Genomic DNA, 27,964 nt, shown 5'->3' on the forward strand with positions numbered 1-27,964 from the left:
AGATAGGCTAAAAAAGTGATAATAGCTTAAAAAGTAGACATTTATGGCAATTATTAATATACCAAGTCTCATTACTTTATCTGTATTTGTAAAAAATATAATATACCAAACTGGGACTTTTCAACCTCACTGTATATAGGTCTCAATTATATCACCAAAACAGTCTGTGATAAGATCAGATAAGGTGAAAAACATTGTGATCATGTTGAAACCATTAAATTTATTATTAGGCCTAACAGGTTTGACCGTTGTCAAACTTATTCAAGGCTTTTCTTGTTTTACGTTATCAACATAAAATATGACAAAACACATACCGTAACTTAAAACATTGCATTTCTAACCAAAATATTGGTATGCCGACATATGTACACATTCAAACATCTAGAAAACGTATCACTTATATTCTTAAACGATTAGGCCTAAGCGATAGTTTGCTGAACAAAATATTTCCCAAACAAGAGGACAATATCCCAAATTTTCACGGCATAAACTTGTAACTTACTTAAACAGATTGCATTTACGACAACACTTGATCGTACGAAAGTGTTTGAGATGTAGAGTTCAAAATTAAACATTTCCTGGCAACGCAGATCCTTTACCTTAGGAAATGATGATATTGGAATTTATGAGAAAATGCTTAGAGACAGACAATTAAGCCTCAACAAGAAAGATACATGTGAGCTGAAATGTGAGTTTTTAAACACTAAAATATCAACCCCCCGGTAAGTCCCCCCCTGTTAAACTTTCTGGCAGCGCCCTTGCTTTAAAACAAGATCACTAAACCAGCACTAAGTTATAGCTCGCGATCACTGGGATATCATTATCTTCTCCCAAAATAGAGACAAAAAAGGTGGCCAGCTCCTTTCAACAAGGCCAATCCTTTCGAACAACTTCTGCAAACACAGAGACATCATCTTCTCCTGCAATCGCCTCAAAATCATGAACTTGGCAAATCCCACATTTGGAAAGCATCTCTTCCCCAGAAAATATATAATTGAGAGTAATTCTGCCCCTAAGATTAAAAATAGGTAAGTTATATAAAAATTTCCCAAAATGTCAGAACCTGTAGGGCCTATACAAACTTAACAAAGATATTAATAGTAGCAAATAATGTAAAAAAAAACTTAATCCTTATTTCTATCAAGATTGAACAAATCAAAGTGACAAATGAATAAGTAGAAACTATGGCTACAGTTTCTTAACTGGGCTACGCTAATAATGATTGAAAATATTGATTCGGTTAATTTTTTTCATTATCAGCAAGTTTGGTTGGTTAGTTTAAGTTTAGGTTATGGTTACCTACCCTATAACAGTTTCATTTTATAATTGATACAGTTAAAAAAAATCGAGGGTACACTTTTATATCTGTTGGCACAAACAACCGAATGAAAATATCAATCGATTATTCGATATATCTTTGGTTAGTTAGGTAAGGTTAACCTAACCTAACTAACCAAACGATATACAGTATCAAATTAAACAATCAAATTTAATCAATATTATTTGGGAAGTGTACCCAAAATCGAATGAAGGTTTACCAATCGAATCAGTATCTTCAACCAATATTAGCCTAAGTTAGCCCAGTGGCCTGTACCGTAAAAATGCTAAAACAATAATGTTTTTACTACAGTTGTCTGAGAGTTTGAAGCATTTTTGATAAAACAAATTTCATCCCAGCCTATAACCTACATAGGCCTATTAATTGATATAATATTGTTTTTCCTCTAAGATAATATATCACAGGTTCTCTGCGCAACTTTATCCCATATTTTTTTATGCTTACTGATACCACATTGATATATAAGTTAAATATTAAAATATTCTTGTAAGTTAATTGGATGATGTTATAAAAGCCTACCTTCGTCTAGGCGCCATGTCACTTTTAGGTCCAATTGAACAAATCAATAACTTAAGTCATAAAACTAAAGGAGTTGACAAGTAGTTGGACAGTAGGTCTAGGTTAGAAGCATAACCTATATCATTGACTTGACTTAGTACAAGTTTAGTAGACTTCGCTAAACTGAGTCGCAGGCTTCTTTATTGGATTGCAGGCTATACCATGGACACAATGAACAGTATTTACACTAAAAAAAAACATCAAGCGATCCCTAGCTTGGCAAATAAGATAACTTTTTCAATCACCATTCACCATGTACGCATCATAAAAAAAAGATCCAAACCACCAACCATGGTATTTTTAATTATGAAATTACTTTACTGTACGGATTAAAATTAAAAAAATGCACTAGAAAAAATAAATCAGGCTAGGCAAAGACCGACGTCGACGTCGGCGTCGGCTACTATTGTCAATCGTCATAAATATACAAACTACAAACACCGCTCACCCGCTGGCTCACCCGCATCGGGCATAGATAGGGTCGCGTTCCGGACAGGCTCACGGGAACTATCAGCGACGTCGCGTCGTATTGATGGTCCGTAGATCCATGACGTCATACTTAATTATAAAATTATTTTTTTATTATAAAATCAAACTGTCATTAAACTAACAAAACTTGCTGATAATGAAAAAATCGAATGAAGGATTACTAATCATAATAATAGTTCTGTTCATAAAATAAAATTATAAATGCTTCAAATTCTAACAACAGATGTACAGTTAAGAAGTAATCTCATTCTAAGCTAAATCTTTGACAAAAATTTCGTGCCTACGGTGGAATTCAATCCAGCTACCCTCAGGTTTTCAGTCTGGTTTTTTAATGATAACACTTGAACCAAAAGAGCACTAACGTTGGGGGGTTTCAGCACTAACCATCACTAACGTAGCAGTAACGATTGGTATCATTTTTGACGTTAGTTTAGTGCTTAATCTTTTGTACTGGGGGGGGGCTAACTTGATATAAAGTTGGCACCACCCACAGTTTTTAATGATATCACTTGAACCTAAAGAGCACTGGCGTTGGGAATTTCAGCATTAACGATTGGTACAATTTTTGACGTTAGTGCTTAAATGCGGGGGGCAACTTTATGGACCACGATATCCACTACACCACCGAGACTGATGGCTTTTCACCGTATCGTTGCGGTTATGGTGTTCCCTCAAGAGAAGAGACTGATGTCACGCCATTAGAGCCAATAGAATTGTACGTCACGGAGCGTCCCGTGATCCTTGTGTAAGGCCTGGCGCACACGGTAAAAAAATAAATAGCCCTTGATTTATGTCTAGGCGCACACATGGCGATTTTTTAGTCGAGAAATTGATTTTTTTGAGTGCGTTTAAGCTATCCTAAAATGGACTTTGTTGAATTAACCTGTGTTTGTGCTCTTCTAATTAGATCAAAGAAAAAAATAAGACAACTTAAATATTGGGTTCATCCGATAGTAAGTCAGAGACTTTTAAATCGACAGTTTTATATACACTTTACGTGATGACAGTAAAAAGTTCGTTAATTTTAATTACTATAACTAGAGAACCCGTGCGGCTCAATGAGCCGCATAGTATGAAACATAACGCCGAGGAAAACTTTATGCTTATAAAATTCGAGTAATTGTAGCTACATCTTAGAGTTGTTTAAACACTTGTTAGAAACTAATTTTAAATATCTCTGTTTACGTCGTCAAGGTTCACCTACACTATTTCTGCTCTCAGTGTTAATTGATAACTTATAATGAATGCTAAACGATCTGCTTCAATTCGAGTTAATAGCTTGCAACACAGTTTTTCCAGCATTGAGAATTGAAGAAACTGTTGCCTTAGGCCTACTGATAACCTGGGTTTAGTAATTTAAGTTGGACCATTTTATTTCTTTGATTTGAAACATTCCCCTAATCAAACGAATTTTCTTCGTGGATGGATACCCTGAAAAGTGAGGTGATATCAACCATTTCATGTGCTCCATTTTTTGCCAACTGGACTGTCATAATCTGCTTTGAATAGCAGCAACACCATTGAAAGTTGGTTAACGTATTTTAACGTGTTGTCTCCTCTCAGTCTCACACGTTTTTCAGTGGAGTTTCTCTAAATACCTGTCATAACGTTTTGAAAGTATGGATTCATTTGTCGAAATAGGTTGGATAACTCTTGTAGCTATACGATTTGTACGGCAATTTTCATATTCTCTCTTTGAACAGCGTATATTATTTTGCCTTTCCTAAATCATAAAAATAAACTTGACTGTAACAACTCGATCGTTGAATACATAAACACTGATTCCTTCACTTATGTTTGGTCTAATATTGCCACTAAAACTTTCAATAGCAAATGAGTTGTTGAAACTTCTTATTTTTGACTTGAAATGTCTGGATTGTGTTGGTAAATTCAGTCAATAAACCTTGTATAAGTTTTTCCCAGGAACTGGCAACATAACCTAGAAGTAAACAATCCATTTGCGGTTTTTCTCAATTGAAGTAGAGCGAGTAATACAATAGTTTACAATAAAAACATAAGGTCCGCCAAGATTTGGTATAATCTTACTACTTGAACTCATCATAGTCAAGGCATTAATATAGTTTATACTAAATGTTTTGAAATATTTTGTTTTGTCTGTGTCAGAAGTAAACATTTCTTGCATGCATTCATTTGATCTGACGTTAGGCAAGTTTACTTTAGGTACCACCGTGACAACACTATGTGCTTCGTATATTTTTTCACATCCAAAGTGAGTTGCACAGCAGAACCATCGATGTATAGCAGAACTGGCAAATATTATTCATATCACCAAGTGAATGTGTACATCTGGATGGGTGTCTGTTAGGCCTCTCTTTTTCTACTCTCCTCATACGCATACAATATCTTATTATTAATTGTCTCCTACTCACGTTTTCAATATTTCTTCGTTGAACTTGAGGAATTTTCTGTTCTTCCTACAAAACTGATTACCGGTTTAACTTGGTCTTAACCTACTCAATATTACAAACATTAATATTTACTCCCAAAAAGCTAAGGAGTTTCTTTTTATAAACAGCTGTTTTTTTTTTGTTCTATGTATTTCTTATGGGGAAACCCCAACCTTTGAGAGGGTCTCAGGCCCTTAAGAGTAGGAATTTCAAAATTCTAAAAACCTTATTGCAAAACTACATATTGAGAAGAATCTTTTGACACCTTAAACGTTGAAATTGGTCCACAAATAAGGGAGGAGTTGCGTTAACAAAAAACTGCTTCACGTATTTTAATATATATAGAAGTCTGTTGAATGTTTCAGTTTTTATTATAACAGCTGTGGCCTTTTTTAGCAAAGAAAACAACACAATAACTCACACTGAAGTTCGTGTGCGCGGACTGAAAACAACCTCTACGTTACAGATTTCCGTGCGACAATCGCCTTGCCTACGAATCTGCAGCAAAACCCAGATTTAAAAATCGGCGCAATTCTCGATCGCCTGTGTGTGTGCTTCCATTCTAATACATGAAGCACAGATCGGCCGAGAAATAATAGTCTCTAAATAATCGCTCTTGTGCGCCTAGCCTAAGGCCAGGCGCAATTAGGCGCAAACGAGAGATTATTTTGAGACTATTACTTCATCGGCCGATATGTGCTCGTAGCCGAGGCGATTGTCACCCTGAAACCTGTAACTTACAGGTTGTTATCAGTCCGCGCACATGGTTGACTTAAAAAATCGGCCAGTCGCTCGTTGTTCTCCTCATGTTAAGTAAAAGTCCAATAGTTAACTAAGTTAGGAGAAATTGGCAAGATTCTCGTATAAAAGAGGAGCATATTTTTTTCATGAATAGCTTGTCATTTGTAGCTCATCTGAACAATGAACACTCAAAGATTGAGTAAAACCCAAAAGTTTAATTAATTACTGTCAAATATCTTTCTCGTTGCATTTCCTGGATTGATAATGGCAAATTCCTTGCTATCAGTATTCTCTAATCTGTGCAGCTGGCACAAAGTCAAGGCCTACTCGATGATCCCTTCAACAGAACTTTGAATCACCAGTACGGTATTTATTTACACAGTGTGTGGTATCAAACTTAAAACTTTAACAATATCCAAAATGTTATGCTCCATGCTGCTATTGTTGGCGTACATTATGTTTATTTTGTACATTATTGTTCCGTTTCTTGTCCAGTTTTGAAGCTCCTTATCTTGTAAGTAAGTACTATGCTATGTTCTTAAAAGTGACGAGTAGCTGTTTATTTATTGAATAAACTTGAATTATAACAACTACAATTCATAATGATATTTTACTTTTGGCTACAGAAAATGAAGTAGAAGTAGACATCCTATCTCAACTGAAGGTCGAAGGAGTAAGAGTAAGAAAAACTAATTGGGTATACGTGCAGACCAGCAAATTTCCATTTGCCTAGATGGATTTTCCTCAAATATTTCCTTAAAATTTACCATAATATTTATTCCTTATTTAAATAAAACTATATTAAATGAGTACTTAGGTTTGCTGCTACAGGTAAGGTAAAAAGTGTGTTAGAGAATTTCTCAAATAGGGAATAAGCTGTTACCATATATCTTAAGGGGAATAAGTAAATAGTTGTAGTTTAATTGTTGATACTTGGCCGTATTTTGGTCGATTGGTAAATTCATTTATTTAATACCAATACCAAGCTATTGAGATTTGAATAAAAAAACACACACACTTAATGACATTCTTTGTATCTCCTGGCTTTTGCTGATTTGCTCGTTTGCCGTTCCTGGTTAAAATTCTAATTCCTTCTCTCCTTCATCTACAAAAGGAAACACTTTACGCGAAAATATACTTTAAAAAGTGCACACAAAATAAAGAAACTCACCTTGAAATGCTGTACGCCATTATGATATTTTGGTATTTTTTAATATTTGCCTGATTATAAACTAAGGTAAGTGTGTTCAAGTGCTTTTTTACAGTAGATTTAGATGACCCATGTCCCGTTGTGAAGCATGGGCAGAACAACTAGTAGGAAATCAGACAATTTTAAGGACATATTTTAGTGTAAATCCAGTCAAGTGATTGGAAACTCACTTGTCTGCGAGTTTGCTTTGGCAGGGGTATTTATTTCTGCTACTTGTAAAAGGAAAACTTTTCACTGCTCACTTATTATCCTTATAATCTTTGATGATATGATATGAATCATAACTATTATATACTTGTCTGTATAAAAAGATAAACAGTTCCTTTTTTAGAATATCATTATGCCCTAGGCCTAATCATAATTTTATCTGATGAGGAAGAAGAACTACTTGCAGTTATTGTTAACATTTTCACTTGCCTTGTTTAGCATTAACATTTTTCCATAGGCCAACTGTCAGTACTGGCTATGGCCCAGTGTCATATGAAAATGATAAAGAATTTGGATTTAGTTCTAAGAAAATGTCCTGTGTTTTGGATGGTAATCTGTCAACTTCTCTGTGTTTCAGGTAATTTTTAGTTTATATAGATATTTAAATTTTAATAATTTTATTTAATTTTTTAGTGTGAGAATCTTACATAGAGCGCAATGATTTACGTTTTTAGGAGTTGTGGAACTCCCTGGCAACTATAATATACACTAGCAGAGTACCCGTCCTTCGTACGGGATTGGCATTATACTCAAGCTTTGCGCTTGCAATGGGGGAGGTCACAGTTTGATAAAAGTTGCTTCTTTAAATTGACAGTATACTATACATCTACCGAAGCCAATGTTCTACCACTTCACCTAAACAACAGAGAAAAATAAACTATTAAAGTTTCGCAAAATTTTACAAATTATTCATGAAATTAAAACAATAAACATAACTGTAAACAATCCTACTTTGACAGTCCTCATTGTGTATCACAGATTTTTGGGACTGATTAGTTCAAATAAGCTGTTTTCACAAATGAAATAAAAATAATATTGCTGCATCCTGTTGGTAAATTTTATAACTTTGAATGCTTTTGCAAATCATAGAACCACCTTTTTAGTTGAAACAGCTGACTAAATTCTTTAATTTCCTTTAAATATGAATACTCATAAGGTTAACATGGTGAACTAAAGAGCCACTGGGGCGGAGCCCGAAAGGATTTTTGAGATAAGAATATGCCTATATGTTAATCGGGAATGTGAGCTATCATCATGCCAAATTTCAGCTCAATCCGTCCAGTAATTAATGCGTGATTGAACTTCAAACAAACAAACAAATAAACAAACACACAAACTTTGACATTTATAATATTAGTAAGATTAGACATGAAGAAAACGTTATCTTTCTTCATTTAAAATGCTGTCAGTGACAGTGAGATATTCTAATGTTTTGTATACAGTGTGTTCAGAAAGTTTAGGGACATAATTCACTTAGTTATTCCTTGGGTAAAAATAAAGAGAAAATCAATAATATTTTTTCTTTCCAAAATCGCTTTGTTAACCAGATATCCGCCATTTTGTACTTTTACATAAACATTTTTATCTTTAGATTGTTCCAACCGATCTTTATGAAACTTTTGGTATGGTATGTATGTTAAGGAAGAAGCGACCCATGCGAGAGAAAAATATTATCTTGGTTCAATTATAAATTTTAAAATGGCGGTCATTTTAGATTTTTAAACTTGTATTACAAAAATGGCTGATTTTACAAAAAAAAATGTCAAGTACACTTTTATTTTGCATTTTAAATTCCCATTCAAACAACACCCAGTTAAAAAGATTGAATGCAAAATAACTTAAATATAACAGTTTTTAGTTGTAAAAAAGGCAAACCTAGCTATGAGTTGTTGAAGCTTTAAACTTCATTTTACGATCAAAATCGTGATATTTCAGTTATTCGATCTTTTTGAACTTGGTGTCGTTTGATGGGGAATTTTAAAGGCTAAATAAAAGTGGACTTGACATTTTTTAAGTAAAATCAGCCGTTTTTGCAATAAAAGTTAAAAAATCTAAAATTACGGCCATTTTATAGAACCAAGATAATATTTTTTTCTCGCATGGGTCGCTCCTTCTTTAACATACATATCAAGTTTCATAAAGATCGGTTGGAACCTATATCGATGGTTGGAACAGTCTAAAGATAAAAATGTTTATGTAAAAAAAATACAAAACTACGGATATCTGATTAACAAAGCAATTTTGGATAAAAACATTACTCTTGATTTTCTTCTTATTTTCATCCAAGGAATCGCTACGTGAATTATTTCCCTACCATTTTAGAACACCATGTGTACACAGGGCGTTCATAAAGGGTTGTCACAAACTTCAAATGCTGATAGTACTTAGTCATTCTAAACAAAAAGTTCATATTATAAACATAGATCGGGAAAAATTTTGTTTGGCCGCTTGCCACCATTTTGTATTTTTTTACAATTTAAATCTCAAGAATTATTCAAGCTACGGAAACCAAACTTTGCACATAGCCTACATTTATTGTGTCAAGAGGAAATAAAATAAGTAATTATGTCATTGTCTTTTAAATTAACATAATGGCGGCCATTTAAGACTTTCAAACCAGAATAAAAAAAAAATGTGAAACATATTTATTTGGAATTTTATTTCCCTATCAAACGATACCAACTTCAAAAAGATCGAATTAAAATAGCTGAAATCTTACGGTTTTTTTAGTGGCAAAACGGGGGTAGAATAAGGCTAAGCTAGTCAATTGTTTTGATCTGTGTCTGATCTTACTCTTACAGCCAGAATATGGCCCTTAAGGCAGCCTGAGGTTAGCATCAGTCCCATTAATGTGACCGAGGGAGACAATGTCACTTTCCATTGTAAGATCAAATACAATGGCAAGGTGGAAATCAACTGGGCTGTCCCCCACACTTACCAAAAAACAGCAAGGAAAGAATTACAGCAACAGGTCTGTTTTTTTTAATCCTTTAAGTTTTAAATACCAATAAATGGACCATTTAGAGTAACATAGTCAATCCTTCACTAATTATATGCAGTATTAGAGTGCAAATGAACAAAAATTGATAAAAGCTATAACTATAACTGGTGTTTATAACTAGGAAGTCAAGTACAAAACTACTACGAGAGGTAATGAGTCATATCTGATCAATGACCAAATTGTCTAAAACACCTCTCCAGCCAGGACCCAGGCAACAGCATTGTACTTTGAAGGTTCAAATCTTATCTATGATAGGTCTGATGTACAACCTATGAGGCTCTGTCTGAGGCTCACCTAAATAAACGGCGGACAGCTCATTATATAAAACTTTATAAAAACTTTGTCATAATCATTCTGATTTTAAGCTCGCATGAAAAAGAAAAACATAAAAATAGGCTTGATTAGATCAGTGGCAATCCATGGGGGTGGCGGAATTGTACCCCCCTCATAGAACTATGAAATTGGTATGCACAAGTGGTTTAATTAAATCCATCGGTATCTAAAAAACTGGGTGGGCCGGAATTGTACCCCCCATTTTGAGCTAACTCACATTTGGTCAGTATACAGGGTGGAATAGTACCAATGACTATATAACACTATAGTGCTATATAGTCAATGATAGTACCCTCCTGGTTTTGTACCCTTTGACAGTTTAGACTTACTTCTAGGACTGGAATGGTACTCCCTGTGAATTGTACCCCCCCCCCCCCCGTAGTCACAGACCTCTTCATGCAGAAATTGAAATGCATGTGGTAGCAATACTCATGTAATATGAGGTGTTTATTTCGAACTGTATACGAACTCAATTGAAACTAAAATAAATTTAATCCATTTGTAGACCTATGTCGTCTGTTGTATACGTTTGTCCTTTGTGTGTTAAAATAACGATAATCCGATCGACATGAAACTCTGGGAGGATGATGTATAGTGCATATATCTGATCAGGAATGCTATAGAACGATTATGCATTTTATACATTGCCTAATATGAACCAGGGAGAGTAGGAAATAGCTAAGGCTCATTATACACTTTCTGCAGCTTCGGGTAAAGTATAAAATACAATATTTTAGTACTTTTTTACACTTTTGTATCCTTTGTTTGGCGTGTATAAATCCAACCTAAAATAAACTATCCTAACAACATTATTTGTCACTATTTACAGCCTTTTTCCAAATATTTCCAACAATATACTACTTTTGCGCGAGGTTTCGGAAAAACTCCTTCCACCGGGCTGGTAACGTGATATACTATTGTTATCTGTTTATCTGTTGTATTGTATAGGGTTAAAATATGCCTACTTACATCTAAAAGTTGATTTAGGGCTTTGTCGCTTTGTCCTATGCATTTTCGAAGTTTTAAGGGGAGTTAGTAGAGATGAGGTTAAATTTCTTGAAAGGTGTTATTAAATACAGTAACACTAATTTAAAAAAAATGTACAATAATTTAATCGGGAAGTTCAAGGGTTTAAAAACTAGTTAAAGTATCCATATCATCCGAGGCCACGCAAAGTGTTGAAGCCAAATCTTTGAATAACCTCTTTGCAGTAATATATCTTAAGAACGAGCAATATTTTCTGTGCAGACCAAAAGATTCCTCCAACATGTCACTTTTTAGGGCATTCGCTTCTATTTCATTTTAATGATACCACTAAGTTTATTGAAAGACGATTGAAGACGTTAACTAAAGGAGAGGGGGTTACGATTCCATCACGTACGCATTTGGTTTTCTGATAGGGTGTACAATTCCAGGCCGTACATCTCCTGCTCTTTTAGCGAATTTCCCATATAGGGAATAAGCTATTACCGTAGTACTCATGGTAAGACCTGGACCCGGGACCGATTTTTTTTTTCGTTTTGAGGTCCCTAGAGGCCAAAAACACCATCCGTTCAAATTCATATATATATATATATATATATATATATATATATATGTCCGTTAGCGCGATAACTCGAGCAAAAATGATCCGATTTTGATGAATTTTGGTACAAACGTTTAAACCTACGTTTATTCGAACGAGTTCGCGAACCAGCATGATCGGACCTTGGGAACAGGGGTTTATGGGGGCTTTTATGGTGTAAAAATGGGTTTTTCCTATTTTTGACCCAAAAAACATAACATTTTGAAATTTCTTTCCAAACTATTTTGTAGAGCTTAAAAAAACAAATAATTTAGTATATTGAAGCGTTATAATGCGCCTAATGGTTACGGAGAAAATTCCAAAAAATTGTTAATTTAAAATTCCCATGTTATTCTTATGGAGAATAAGTAAACCGTTGTAGTGTGCTTGTTTATTAACATATTTTGCCCAAATTTGGAAAATGTTTTTATTTCTTACTAACTATTAACATTTTACATAAAAAAACACTTTTACCCTCCCTGTTGCAGCAAACCTAAGTATGTGTTAAACTGATTCTATTTAAATAGGGAATAAATGTGATATTTTTAAGGCGACATTTTAGTCTAAATCCAATCAGGCAAATGGAAATTCGCTTAGTCTGCAGGTTTGCTGCGGCGGGGGTATTAAATTTCTAATATAAGCCTACGGTTCACTGATCACTTGCCTATATTAAATAGATTAATTAGACTCCGTTATAATCCAAGTGTAAGGGCAGAAATACTGTACCCCCACTAGGTGTGACGTCAAAATAGCGACGATGTTCAGCAGGGGGTACTGATCCGGCAACTCGCTCTAAGGGCTAAATAGGTGGAACAGCAAGTTCATCTTCGATATTGATATTTTTGCAGTACACATAATTTTTTAAACCTAATATCCAAAACAGAGATAGCTTGCTTGTAATTCATACATTTTATGGCACATACAGGGTGAATAAAAAGTCAAGACCCCCCCCCCTCTAATATTTTTCCAAGTAAATATACAGAGATATCCTTTTGGTGGTCGAGCAATCTTAGCAGGAAGTTTCATTTTATCATTTTGAAATTAGATGTAAACCCCCTTCAAGTGACACCTCATTTGAAGTGTTTACAAAAACTTAAATAATGGTGAAAACTAGAGGTCGCCATCTCTTCTCTATCCAAAATGGTAGCCCGTCAAATGTTGTGGAAAATCAACGGTAAAATTGTTAATATTGGCTGCCATTTTGAATAGAGAAGAGATAGCGAGCTCTGGTTTTCACCATTCTTTAAGTTTTTGTAAACACTTCAAAATGAGGTGTCACTTGAAGGTGGTTTACATTTAAATTTTTTGAGTGTCCCCCAAAAGGGGGGGGGATTCAAGGGACTACTAAAAATGTTTCAATAGAAACCCCTATCAAGTGACACCTCATTTTGAAGTGTTTAAACAAACTTAAAGAATGGCGAAAACCAGAGCTCGCTATCTCTTCTCTATCCAAAATGGCAGCCAATATTAACAATTTTACCATAGATTTTCCACATTTGACGGGCTATTATTTTGAATAGAGAAGAGATAGTGACCTCTAGTTTTCACCATTCTTTAAGTTTTTGTAAACACTTTAAAATGAGGTGTCACTTGAAGGGGGTTTACATTTAAAATATTTGAGTTGCCCCCCAAATCCCCCCTTTTGGGGGGACACTAAAAAATTTCAAAATGATAAAATGAAACTTCCTGCTAAGATTGCTCGACTACCAAAAGGATATCTCTGTATATTTACTTGGAAAAATATTAGAGGGGGGGGCTTGACTTTTTATTCACCCTGTATATTAAGGAACGCGGCAGCGTTCCGCCCCGCCAAGTCCCCCAGCGGTACACAGCTGCTGCAGTGTATATATACTTGACGTGACAAAGTGGCTTTTTCACTCGTCTATAGCTCTGAAGAAACAAAAGCTATTAAAATAATTGTTCATCTATTGGATAGGGGCACTCATCCTCAACAAAATAAAAAAAAGAATTTAAAAAACTGTTGTGTTTGAGCCAAGAAAAACTAGTTTGAAAATTCACAAATTTTCCGTGTTCTCCTTCTCCTCCTTCTCCTTCTCCTTGAATGTTGACGGACCTACAGCCCAAACCACTGGCTCAATTTTAATGTTCTTTATGTTGTTTGAAAGCCCTTAACGTGTAGATGTGCCTTTTGAGGGTCTCAAGTCGGTGAGTTGAACCATAAACCCTTGGCAAGCCCTCAAAGTACGATTTTGGCCCATTTAAATAACATGGGATTAAAATCAAAACAAAAGAAGGACCAGCTGCGATTAAATCTCAATTAATTTAAATGTTAGAGAAATTTATAGGAACAGCTGAAAAATTATTTTAAAACTTTCTTAAAGTATTTTTTCAGGTATACCGAATGATTTGAACTACTTACTATATAAAATTACTTAGAGCAGTGATATTCCCCGATACTTTCCATTGAAAAATGCAGTGTACCGATGGTACACTGGTACAGCAGTTCGTCATTTTTAACAGTTTAATACTACTTATCAAAACATATGAAACCTAGTAACTTGAAACTTAGTACTAGTACTAAGGTTTGTTTTATGTTTTGATACACTAAAACAAATAAAAGAATCGGGAAAGTCACTTTACGTATGTTAAACCAGCAATTAAAATGTAAATATAGGATTAATTAGTTTTTCAATATTCGTTTTGCCTTATGCTATTTCCAACAAACCTAAACTGTTTGATTACATTTTTACTTCTATAATAAGGGCTCAATTTACACTAGTCTTTAGATATACGGGTTTAATTATCAGAACACTTATGTAACACCAACGCATTTTATGTTGTTCAAGATGAACATTGCTGAATTTACAGCCCCAGACACAGAACCTATATTAATGGATGATGACTAGATTATACAGTTTCAAAGTGTGTGTTTAGTTTAAAATAAACATATTCTTGACAAAATCATAAATAGAAACAACCACCCTGTTGACTATACGTTTAACACATGTTTTCAAAAACTTCCAACGTAGCAATTTTTGTTAAATAGTAATTTTGGTAGGTGTGTCAAAAAGTTTTTAATTGGTTTATAGCAGATAAGACCAAAAAATGTAGAATTTAGCTCTACACAAACAATATTATTGAAATGAAATGAGATGTAGTTGTGCCGTGGTCTATATATTTCACCCAAACTATTTATAACCATTTTTAATTACCAGCTGTAAATAAAAAAAATTTGATGTCTTGTTTATTTTTACAAAAAGAGCAGCATTGTTTATGTTTAGTGAAGAGATCTAGTTCAAGAACATTGAGATGATTGAGAACATTTCTTAGGATCATTTGGTAAGATACCACGTCCATGTTTTAATTGCATTTACTTTCTTTCTAATCTAACATCAGTATGCCTTCTAAAGAAAGACTGGCAAGAAAAAGAAAACAAGAATGGTATTTAGAAAACGCCCCTGCTATAAAAAAAAGAAAAACAGAAGAAGCTAGCATACAATCCACTAATAAGAGTTCTACTTCTAAAGCTTGGTACCTTGAACATGTTAAAGGAGAAAAATCCAAAGCCAGAAAACGTTATCTAGCTAATATTGAAACTGAGAGGTTAAGAAAAAGTGTGCAGTACAGTGCTAATCCTGAACCTCACAGAGCTAGGTTGCGGCAGCAATATTCTGCTAATCCTGAGCCACACAAGGCTAGGAAGCGTCAGCAGTATTCTACTGATCCTGAGCCACACAAGACTAGAGTGCGTCAGCAGTATTCTACTGATCCTGAGCCACACAAGGCTAGGAAGCGTCAGCAGTATTCTACTGATCCTGAGCCACACAAGACTAGGAAGCGTCAGCAGTATTCTACTGATCCTGAGCCACACAAGGCTAGAGTGCGTCAGAAATACTCTACTGATCCAGAATATTATAAAGCTAAACAACGTTTAAACTACGGTGCAAAACAAGAAATGAAACAATCTAATCGCAGGAGACGTTACAAAGTACTTTGTGCAAAACACCCTGGCCACTTTCGCTTGCGATATAAACTTAAGGTTTTTCACGAAAGGGTGCGAAAGTGTGCAGCCTATCAAAGCAGACGCTTTTTTTTTAGAAATAGATCTGATGGGAAAAGAAAATCATTACAAAATGCAAAAAGGAAAATTAAAAAAACTGTTGCAGCTTCACATATTTTCTTGGGGAAAATAAATTGTGAGAAAATAGCCAGACTTATAGCAAAGAAAATACTTGAGCAAGGTTATACCAAAAGGTTGCTAAGGGCTAAAGAGCTCTTGAAATGGGTGTTGCATGTTAACACTTATAGCATTTCACTTTCCTTTTGTCCTCAACAGAGTGAAAGAATGCATGATTATAAAGATGAAGAGGAGAATATTGAAGCTATCTACAATATATCCTCTCGGGCCATGATACTGACTAACGTGTCCAAACAAGACGAAGGAAACTACACCTGCAAGGTAATAGATGCGTCCTACAACCGCAACAACATATATGCCCATCCAAGGCAATCCAAGTATAAGGCTATCCAACTATCTGTCATCCCAGCAGGTAAGTAACTAGCGTTTGGTACGGTACAACAAATATTTTATCAACTTTAACTAGCTTGTTTAAATAATGATCCATCTATCTACACTACATAGAATGTCTTCAGCGTAGTATACAATGCATCACATGCATTTGGGTTTGATAAACTTTTGGAAAGGCGAAGCCTTACAGACTAATTTATTATTTAATAAAAAGCCCGAAAAATGTACTGTATTCTAACTCTCTGGACATTTTCTGTTGAGGAAAACTCCAGAAATGTCCTGCCGTATTAAACACATTTATTTCACATTGACAGTTTTGAATGTAAATTTATATTTTTAATTACTTTAGTTTGATTGAGGTATTTTGTATCCGCCCAGGTGTCCCTAAACTTGACTTGGATATAAGAGGTTATTACAACAAAAGTACGATGCGGATCTCAGAGAAGCTAACAGAGGCTATCATACTGGTAGATATCACCTCTAACCCTCCTCCTCTATCCATTGTTTGGTGAGTTTCATGTAAGTTGTATAACTCCAAGCTAAATCATAACAAAGTATTGGACTAGCTTTGTAGCTGTGTTCACCTAACAATCAAAAGTTCACCTGTTCGATTCTGATAAAAGTCAACAGCTTTTTGATGGTTCTAAACTGGACCCAGCTGTTACTGATATTAAATTGCTTTGAATAAATGATCCTGGCTAATGAAACAGCTGATCTTAGTCAATAATAAAGCTCGGTAACAGGCATCTCGCCCCATTCATATTCACACATATTTGGGTAAAAATATGCGCCTATATAAGTTTTTTTTTTTATTTTTTTTTTAATAGGTGGCTCTCCATCTATATTGATAATGATAATAATGATGATGCTGCTGCTGCTGATGATGATGATGATGATGATGATGATGATGATGATGATAATGATAATAATAATTTGATACAAGGTAGTTTTCAAATAATTAAGTTTAAATTTCATTGTACAGGATTAATGTTTAGGAAAGGATATATTGGATGACACTATGACTGACATGTTTGGTTGTTATGAACCATTTAAACTTCCATTTAATGGTACCGGTATTTAAAAATTAATTCCTTATTTCCAGTTTTGAATTGTTTTGTAAAAAACTACGTGCAGTAACAAATAAACTTGTTTCTAGTTATGATAACATTTGTAGAATCAAACTTACTCATTTCGAATTGCTTAGTGAATGAATTTAGTTTTTAATTATTTTTAATAAGATAAATTTTTTAGGTACGATAACAAGATGAATCCAATTCTTTCGAATCGAGGGGACTATAAGGTTGAGTACAGTCTTACTCTTGCCACACTAATAATTGATCATCCAATGATAGGACACTCAGGGATCTACGTCCTGGAAGTGAAAAACAAGTATTTGAAGAACAATGTTGTTATCAAAGTCAAAGTATAAACAATGTCGAGGTAAATCTATACTTTTGTGTCCATAACGTTCCAAGCAGCCTGGCCCCTATTATAGGTATGACATTATATTTATATTGCTGCTATGATATCAATCAACCGAACTTGTAAATGTGTAAATATATAAATCTGAACTGCAGAAAACATTTTCATAAAATAAAGTAAACATTGAACTGGATAAACGACAAAACAATACTGAAGATAACAGCTGTTTATGATTGATTGTCTATTAGTGTTCCTAATAGCAACAATAACTCCAACTAAGTTTGCAACGATGAAATTTCCATTCACTGATGCCTAAATAGGAACTTTCTTAAGTTTTGACATAACCTCTACTTTATAAATTGTAAACTAACAAAGAACTTAACTTCATTGCAGGCTGAATTTTAAGCAACCTCAACTAAGTGTACTTTGAGACTGCCTGCTTAAAGTAGCTTAAGAAGTGAAGAAGAAAGAACCTTAAACATTAAACATATTGTGAGCTTTCTTTGTCCCACCATTGACTGTTGATACAACTATACCATCCACATGTTAAAACTGAGTATTCGAATTTGATAAACCAATAGTCATTAAATATTTTACATAATAAAATATGTATCGTAACTTCTTACGTGTTTTGCTCAAGAAATATATAGTTCAGTTGGAATACAATTCTCATTTGATTTTAATCCCTTTTCCTAGAGTTCTCTCATACTTATTTAGGAATCGCAAAAGCTTATGGTTTAGTTAAACCAATTAATTTGTACCCCAAAAATCCCATTTCCATAGTCCGATCATGCTAATTAGCTTCCTTTTTCGAATAAATTAAGGACAAAACTTCATCCAAAATCGGATGATTTCAGCGAATTTCCCTAAATGAATGAATCTATGACCGTGGTTGGTTTGGAAAGACTTAGACCCGGGACTGGATTAAACTGGATTAATTTTTCTTTTAGATGTGCATGGGATGACAGATCATTTTAATGGGTGATACTAGATTTAACAACACTGGTAGTAGTACGTGGCATCGCCGCTAGGTCACAGCACTGCACATTGGGCTCCAAATATTGAGAACCGATGGTATTTAACTATTTCATTTTTACATATCAAAGATCCGTATTTATATTTTGATCAAGTAGCAAATGTCGTGACATTACGCTGAACAATTTTCCTCAACCAAATAGTTGTTAGCTTGGTGATTTCTTAATTTTAAAGCCACCCGAAAATCTGCTTCACTCGCAGTTACCTATATCAACGCCAGCGGAGTGTATACCCTCTGTTGTCCACACTTCTCTGTACTTGCTTCGGCAGTACATATACTAAAATTGGAACGATACAGAGAAGATTAGCATGGCCCCTGCGCAAGGATGACACGCAAAATCGTGAAGCGTTCCACATTTTTTTCTTAAGTAATGTGTTTGTGTTTAAATAAGCTAGTGAATATCTTACGCAGTATATTTTTAAATTATACTGCCTCATCATGTTTCGTTTGTTTTACGATTGTATGTAAATTGTATTGAAAAATAAATAAAATCAGCTGAAGATCATATACTGCATTTACAACACAAAGTAATTGATGACAACTATAGCAGCTGTGAGCCCGTTCTACACACAGCGATCGAGAAGGCATACGTCGTCAGTAAAACCACGAATATTGAATATTATAACAGAAACAGTCATGAATCATGAATATAAAATGCCACTGGCCCGAAAGTAAACGGGTTTTTATTAATGTTTAAATGGAACCGCCAAAAATTTCCAAATAGGAATTTTACGACTATGGACAATGTGACCAGTACCGGCATTTGCTTTTGTTTATGATCCATATTCTGTTCTAAATTAGAATATCATTCGTGGTTAAAACCGTATTTAATTTAAACAGCTGTTTTACGTATTAAATTCGTATCACCATAGATTAGACATGCTACGCAAAATGTGTAATTTTGCGTAGCATGTCTAATCTTTGGTATCACGAATACTTGACCAGAACCGGTATGGATCATATCATAAAGAAATGACGTTGGTGGCCCGAATTATATACTAATAGACATATGGTTTAGACAGTTCAATTTCAGCAATGTTAAATAATGATTAATTTCTGGCCAGTAACACCATTTGTTTATGTTTATGATCCATACCGTGTCTGTTCTAGTACTCGTAGTTAGAATTGTTCAAGATCTCAGACAAGAATATTATCGTACACATGTTAACATAAAGGCTAATTCTTGTGGTTTAGTGTGAAAAAAATATGTTGTAAACAAATGTTCCGTGGCTATCAATGTTTCATACTGTTACATACATTTTAAATCCAATATTTTGGTTACTAAGAATACTTGTATACTGGTTTAGAAGCTACATAGGTCTACCACATTAATTGCATACTTCACCGGAACAAATTATTATCATAGATACCAAAATCGTGTATCTACAGATGGCCAAACATAAAAAAGAAATGATCAAGATGTAGTCCACTTATAACGTCAACGTTAAAAGTCATAGTATGTCAAAAGTATTTCCCTTAGTTTCAATTTTCAACGCATCTATATACTTAATACAATAATGATTTTCTCTTTCTCTGTAACATTCCTTTTTCAGCTGTACTACTAAACAGATTTTCATGACGGAGCTGTTATTTTAAAGCTCCTGATCCAGCGAACCAGTGAATGGTACCAAAAAATGTAATTTCATTGAAGGTTTTGGCCCCTTGTGTTTTAATTATTTCTTAAGTTCTTTTTCTAAGATTTGATGTTGCTAACAAACTTTCTTTATGACCATTGCAATTTAACAGCTGATCCTTCACTTTATTGTTTAACCACAGTCAGGTTGTTAACAAGAGACAGACGAAACAGTTCTTGAAAATGGACTATAAATAGGCTACTTTTTGATAATTAGAACCTGCTTGAAATAGGTAACTCACTCTTCGGTCTTTATGGTGTAGATCTAGATCATTGAAAAGTAAAAGGGTATTGCATTATTTTTTTACCTTGGAATTTAATAAATACAAGCACTTGTAACTTGTATAACTATTTATTCATAACTGGAAAGTCAATATTATTATATGAACAATGTAAATAAATAATTAACATTTGGATTAATACAAGAAGTACAGAAGCAAAATATCTAACAGTGGTCTCCCCCTAACAATGGTCTCCCCCTAAACTTTCGTACGCAACATTTGATCGATGTGGCGTAGACGGTCACTTGGATCCTATTTTCGGTCGAGACTGGCTACGGGAAGTAGAGTTGGACTGGAAAGAAGTAAAAACAATCAAACAAGAAACTGGAGGACGTTTAGACGAACTTCTAAACAAATACAAGGATGTTTTCGAGCCAGATATAGGCCAAATACCTGATCAACTAGGCCACTTACAACTGGCACCTGACGCTCGACCAATATTTATGAAAGCAAGGCCAATACCTTATTCCTTGAAACAAAAGGTAGAAGAGGAACTAGAGCGCTTAGAAACTGCAGGAATAATAACAAAGACGGACAATTCTGAATGGGGAACACCCATAGTACCAGTTATGAAACCCAATGGTGAAATTAGAATATGTGCTGATTATAAGGTTACGGTGAACAGACAAATTCAAGACGAACACTATCCAATACCGAGAATTGAAGATATTTTTGCAAATATGAGCGGTGGCAAGATTTTCTGTACTCTGGACTTAAAAAAGGCTTACTTACACCTACAAATGGATGAAGCAAGTGCTGACATACAAACCTTAAGTACACATAAGGGACAGTTCAGAGTTAATAGACTCATGTTCGGCGTTAAAGTAGCTCCTGGAATTTGGCAAAGAATCATGGACAAGGTCTTATTGGGTATAGAAGGCACTCAATGTTTCTTCGATGACATAATCATCCAAGGAAAATCAGAAGAAGAGTTGCTCACTCGGTTGGAAATGGTACTTCAGAGAATAAAAATGAACGGACTAAGAGTAAATAGAGATAAATGCAAGTTTCTACACAAACAAATTGAGTACTTAGGTCACACTATAGATGCCCACGGAATCCACAAATCAGAAGATAAAGTTAAGGCTATCAGGCAAGCAAGAAGACCCCAGAATGTTAGTGAACTAAGAACCTTCTTAGGTCTTGTCAACTATTATAACAGATTTATCGAGAACCTGGCAACGATTCTCAATCCGTTACATGGACTACTGAAAAAGGAAAAGAAATACAAGTGGACAGATCAATGTGAACAAAGCTTTCAGAAGGTCAAGGAGATCATTACAAATGAAATTGTCCTTACTCATTTTGATCCAGTCTTACCTTTGGTATTGGCAACAGACGCATCTCCGGTGGGACTTGGCGCAGTACTGTCACATAGATTTCCAGATGGAAGTGAAAGACCTATAGCCTTCGCTTCAAGAACATTGACAAAACCAGAAGAGATATATAGCCAAATTGACAAAGAGGCTACTGGAATTTATTGGGGACTAAAAAAGTTCTTCCAATACTGTTATGGACGTAAATTCATCCTAGTAACGGATCACAAACCGTTAGTTACAATATTCAATCCTGATAAAAACCTCCCTTCTATGTCAGCTACACGACTTTTTAACTATTCACACTTCTTATCAGGTTTTGACTACAGAATAGAATTTAGACGAACAAATGATCATGGAAATGCGGACTTCCTTTCAAGATTTCCAATTGAAAAACAATCAAATGCCAGCATGGACCAGACTGATGTTTTCTATATGAACCAAATTGCAACGATCAACCTAAACCATAACCTAATTGCTCAAGAAACAAAAAAAGATGAAAACATGCAACACTTGCTACTAGCTTTGGAAACTGGAAAATCCTTGGAGAACTATGGTTATCATAATGGTGAGCTATGTCTACATGATGGTTGTATCATGAAAGGTTGGAGGGTGATGATTCCTAGATCTTTACAAAAACATGTCCTCGAAGAACTACATTTTGGTCATTTGGGTATGGTAAAAACCAAAGCCTTAGCACGGAGCTTTTGCTACTGGAAAGGTTTGGACAAAGATATAGAAGATAATATTTCAAAATGCAGACAGTGCAGGGAAAAACAAAATTTACCGAAGAAAGAAATTAACCATCCCTGGGAGCCAGCAAGTGAACCATGGGAGCGGGTCCACATAGATTTTGCTGGGCCAACCAACGGAAACTACTTTCTGTTGGTAGTAGACGCATTCAGCAAGTGGGTTGAAGTCATACCTACGAAGAGTATTACATCTTCATGGACAATCAGAGAGCTGCGTAAAATATTCACCACCTTTGGACTACCAAGTGTTATAGTCTCTGATAATGGTCGTCAGTTCACCTCTTCTGAATTTAGTAACTTTTTGAAGAAATGTGGAACTTTGCACAAGAAGACAGCTCCTTACCATCTTCGAACGGCCAAGTCGAACGCTTCGTACAAACGATAAAGAAATTAATCAACTGTATGTCAGATGAATCTGGTACACTTGAAGAAAAGCTTCACCAACTTCTGATGAAAATACGTCAAGCTCCGAATTCAACTGGCAACAGCTCATACTTCTTGATGTTCAATAGAAGGATCCGCACATACTTAAGTTTACTCTTACCTAAGACAAAGGAAGAAACTAAACAACCCAAAGGAATAGTGAGATATTTCAACCCAGGTGAACGAGTACAAGCACGGAACTATTCCGGAAATTGTAAGTGGAATTACGGAAATGTCCAAAGTAGAGACGGTCGCCTTCACTATTTTATCAAGATGGACGATGGACAAATTTGGAGACGCCACATCGATCAAATGTTATTGAATCAATGTTATGTAATATTTCCATTATTTAGTTGACTAGTGCAGATATGAACAATTAAAATAGGTAATTAAATAATAAAATGTAAAAAATTGAAGGTAATAAAGTCTAGTTTTTTTTTATCCTCGTCGCCAATTATTAAATACAAGCACTTGTAACTTGTATAACTATTTATTCATAACTGGAAAGTCAATATTATTATATGAACAATGTAAATAAATAATTAACATATGGATTAATACAAGAAGTACAGAAGCAAAATATCTAACAGAATTAAGTTTTGAATCCATGGTGGAAGGAAAACACATAGGTGAGCTATTCCCGTCATATGCTGACGTCACTCAGATTGAATCAAATCAAAACAAATATTTACTTATATGGCATTACAATCGGATTAATACAAGAAGTACAGAAGCAAAATATCTAACAGAATTAAGTTTTGAATCCATGGTGGAAGGAAAACACATAGGTGAGCTATTCCCGTCATATGCTGACGTCACTCAGATTGAATCAAATCAAAACAAATATTTACTTATATGGCATTACAATCAGATGATTTTTAGTTTGCAATCTGGGTGACGTCAGCATATGACAGGAATAGCACATATTTGTATTTTCCTTCCACTACGTTTTGAATCCCTAATTTGAACGCACAATTCCCCCACAACACCTTGCAAATAGAAAACGTAAGGATGTTTAAAGCGAGAGAAAATGTTTCAATCTTTAAGTTAAAAAAAACACATGAAATGTAATTGCTCCGATTCACTGGTTCTTACTGCTTTTAAATCAATCCTAGTATTTTTGAGCCGTGTCTTTCAAATAAAAATCTCTGGAAGTTTTCAGCCATATTATTTAACTAATGATTTTAGCGAATTTCCCTATAGGGAAGTAGCTATTACCGTAGGTGGCACGGTAAGACCTAGACCCGGGACCGATTTACTTTTTCATTTTGATGTCCCCAGAGGCCAAAAACACTATTCGTTCAAATTTTTATATATGTATTTTTATATATGTAGACTTATATATATCCGTGAACGCGATATCTTGAGTAATTTTTGTCCGATTTTGATGAAATTTGGTTTAAAGGTGTAAAGCGGGATAAACTTGAATGGGTTTGCGAACCAGCACGATCGGACAATGGGAACGGGGCTTTACGGGGGGTTTTATGGGGTAAAAATTGGTTTTTCTCACTTTTGACCCTCAAAACACAAAATTTCCCAATTTCTCTTTAGACATTTTTAAAGAGCTTAAAAAACAAATAATTTAGTATATAAAAGTATTTTTGTTCGATTATTAGTAACGGAGAAAATTAAAAAAATTTTAAATTTAAAATTCCCATGTTATTCTTATGGAGAATATTGTCAAATGTTGTAGTTTGCTTGTTTATGAATATATTTTGATCAAACTTGGCAAATTTATTTATCTTGTACTAAGCTATCAATATTTTACTCAAAAACACACTTTATTAGTTTCCTTGTAGCAGCAAACCTAGGTACTCGTTAAACCTAATGTTATTAAAATATATTTAACTGAAAATCAATTCAGACAAATGGAAATTCGCTTAGTTGGCAGATTTGCTGCAGCGGGGGTATTTTTATATACAGTAATTCCCCATCAGCCCAAGATTGGGTTTTAAGGTCATGTCTAATGTTGAGTGGGCGGTGGAGGGAGGGGGGGGGGGGGTAAACAATAAAAACAGTCTCCAATTACGTCTAGGGTGAGGCGAACGTGTACTCATTAAATCAGCTGATTTACAATCGGCCGCCATTTGCATTTTATTACACTACAGGCGGCACGCACGCAGACACACGCACACACACAACCACACGCGTGAGCATTGGACCTTGTGGTACAAGGCAGAATATAATAGTTCAAGGTATTCCAAATATTGAGTTAACAAATCTTTAGTTTTAAACGTATACTTGGAAACAAAGTTATCTAATACCGTAGGATATCCACGGGTCCGAATGGCAAGCTCCAATTTTGACTTATTTAATTAACTCATCTCTCATATTCCAGTAGTATATTTCGTACCTAGGGCTGAAAATGAGGTTTTGCTGGCTCGAGATGGTTTTTAAGTTCGAGCCGGAGTCGATTTTAGCAAACCCATTTCGGTCAGTGGTACGAACGCTAGTCTTCACCACACTATACCCTATTACCACTATTAACCACAATAATAATGTACACTAACCTTCACACAACTACAACTTTCAGGGTATGCGAAGAAATATAATTTGAGGAATCAGCAAAAATAATAATAAACAGTTGCTAGGCAGCGGTGACAAAAAACAAGACTATTGCAATGCTATGGATACAGCGTATTGTTTAAATAAGCGAACAGTTGATTTTGCGGCCCCAGGGATGTTAAAACCTGCTCGGTCCTCAAATGACGATGACAGTTGGCATGGCGCAAAACTTAACTTTCAGCCACCAATTAACGTAAGTAAAACAGCTAAAAACATCATAGTGTGGTGAAAAATAATTAAAAACTGCTAAGGCCTTTTTTCAAATAGGAGGGCTCTCAATGCGTAGAAAATCATCGACCAATATAACTTCTATGAAAATAAGGCTAGTGTTGTTGATAGAAAATAACAACCCTCAGTTAGGCCAACATGGTTTTCGCTCAGGCAGATCGACGATTTACAGCTGCATCAAGTTTTATTAAAGGTATAATAGATTCAATAATTGATCGTAACGATATGAATACCAATGGACCTGAAGAAGGCTTTTGATGAGGCATCCATTCAAACTAAAAGATATGGGGATAAGAGGTCACGTTTTGTCATTTTTCAATGCATATTCATGAGATAGCAAGCAATTTGTTGAAATGATGTCCAATAAAAATAATTAGACAATAGACATTAGAAATTATTATTATGGTAATGATAATTAGACATTAGAAAATGATAATCTAATGGTGATCTAATAATAATTACGTTGTGGTAATTTAGTGTACCTTCCTTTGAAAGCACAAAATATACGTAAAATAACACTTATAATAATATATTTACCCTTATATTGTTTACTCACGAGATAGTAAATACATATACAAGATGGTAAGTGGTGAACGATTTCGATTAGACACTCCAATCATCATCAGACCCAATAAATGATTCGATGATTGGAGTGTCCTTGTGATGATTGCCATTGTTGTGATGATTGTTTGATCAGCTTGTGAGTAAACAGTATTAAGTGTAAATATATTATTATAAGTGTTATTTGACTATCTTTTGTGCCTTCAGGTAAATTAATAACACGTACGATGCTGATCAATAAGTTATTTACCTTCCTTTGTAATGACCTAGTGTAACTTCCGTTGTGGTTATTTTAGTGTATCACCCGTTGCTACAAAGTGCTACAAATGTTGAAATAAAATTTCAATGCAGGCTGATTCTATGTATCACAGAAATCACTCTAAATTCATTGCAATGGATTTGATCAAATATAGGACTTTTATTGTAAAATTTCTAAACAATGTGTGGGATCTACCTTCGTTCTATAGCCACTATAGAAACTCTTAAGCTGTATAAAAACACTCAATCAAGAATTTTGAATTATAAAATGCGATTACAGTGTGAAATATCCACTTCAGGTTAACCTGTATAAGGCTTTAAAACATTTTCTTGGATTTTATTTTCTTTAGAAATGCAGGAGCTATTTACCAATCATAATAAATTTAGTTAAATTTTTAAAAGTAATTGAATAATATTACCTTTCTTTGCTGAAGGCTAATTCCAAAATGCACTAAGACATCAAGCATTTAAGATTTAAGTTAATATTTTATCCATTGTATATTTCATGCCCAAAATACACCTAGACAAAAGAAACATTGATTGTGACTATGTTTAATGTTTTATCTATTGTATTTTGTATATTTCTTATCTAATGCCAACCCCTTGATACACCTAGACAAAAAAACAATTGAGACTTTAGTTATTAATTCAAACAAGAATTAGTTGAATTCTCATTGAACCACAAGCAGAGAAGAGTTACTTCTTAGCAAATACAAAAAAGAGAAGAAGTGCGAAACATGGAGACGTCCCAGTGAGACTTGACACAAGTATCACGTCACCTCACTTCATCAAACTTCTCCTGGGGACTACTAGACACGGGATCTTACACATTTCCACATGTTTTTGCTATACAAATATACATCTAAATAACTAAATAACCGTACAAAAACACTTTTATATACTAAATTATTTGTTTTAAGCTCTTAAAAACATTAAAAATAACTCCTAAAATATAAATACGAAAGTGCAAATAAAACAATTAACTTTTTAATGCATAATACCAGTTAATTAACTAACCAACGGTTAATGTTATTATAACTAACCTATTACACTAAGTGTACACTTTAAAAGTGAGTGTAAAAAGTTAGAGGAACTGACTACATTGAATAAACAATAACATCTTCAGACAACAATAAAATCAGCTGACTAGTTTGTAAACAAGTACGATGACTTTCATAACAGCTGATATAAAATGTCCCCAATAAACCTTTGATTCTTTGAACAACAATTTATTCCTCTTTGCTCGATTCGATATTTTGTCTCTTCCGGCTCAGAGTGGCAAGATTGTGACACTAGATTAAAATAATATTTCAACCGCATTTTTGAGAAATCAAATCAAATTGAGATGGGACGTGCATAGCGTTACAAG

At 34.5% G+C, this 27,964-nt stretch overlaps 3 protein-coding genes and 1 non-coding gene across 5 annotated transcripts in view; 3 read left to right on the forward strand and 1 right to left on the reverse strand.

Moving 5' to 3' along the window:
* The window catches only part of LOC128986928 (ankyrin-1-like), a 38,714-nt gene extending 11,640 nt beyond the window's left edge, over positions 1-27,074 (reverse strand). Inside the window, exon 1 of one of the 2 annotated variants that reach the window (XM_054407545.1) lies at positions 27,015-27,074. Coding sequence is in view for 1 of the 2 variants with exons in the window: in XM_054407544.1 (XP_054263519.1) it covers positions 1,859-1,875 (17 nt within the window). In the remaining variant the exon portion in view is untranslated. Of the gene's footprint in view, positions 1-1,858; positions 2,301-27,014 lie in introns of those variants that run through there. The other variant, XM_054407544.1, reaches the window with a different exon arrangement.
* On the forward strand, positions 6,346-18,208 carry LOC128986932 (uncharacterized). The gene is made up of 6 exons (XM_054407548.1): positions 6,346-6,366; positions 7,191-7,310; positions 9,535-9,704; positions 15,929-16,142; positions 16,499-16,628; positions 17,372-18,208. Exons 2-6 carry the CDS (start codon positions 7,211-7,213, stop codon positions 17,547-17,549), a joined length of 792 nt encoding a protein of 263 aa, XP_054263523.1. The 5' UTR covers positions 6,346-6,366; positions 7,191-7,210; the 3' UTR covers positions 17,550-18,208.
* Positions 18,832-18,938, forward strand: LOC128988221 (U6 spliceosomal RNA). The gene has a single exon (XR_008490345.1). It is a non-coding gene; the product is annotated as a U6 spliceosomal RNA (small nuclear RNA).
* LOC128984408 (uncharacterized protein K02A2.6-like) lies at positions 19,316-22,945 on the forward strand. The gene is made up of 2 exons (XM_054403727.1): positions 19,316-19,331; positions 20,730-22,945. Exons 1-2 carry the CDS (start codon positions 19,316-19,318, stop codon positions 22,943-22,945), a joined length of 2,232 nt encoding a protein of 743 aa, XP_054259702.1.
* Positions 27,075-27,964: the final 890 nt, after the last annotated feature.

Source organism: Macrosteles quadrilineatus, unplaced genomic scaffold, assembly GCF_028750875.1.
Source record: "Macrosteles quadrilineatus isolate MER2022 unplaced genomic scaffold, UCM_ALF_1.0 Scaffold_2__2_contigs__length_208266976, whole genome shotgun sequence".
Taxonomy (NCBI): domain Eukaryota; kingdom Metazoa; phylum Arthropoda; class Insecta; order Hemiptera; family Cicadellidae; genus Macrosteles; species Macrosteles quadrilineatus.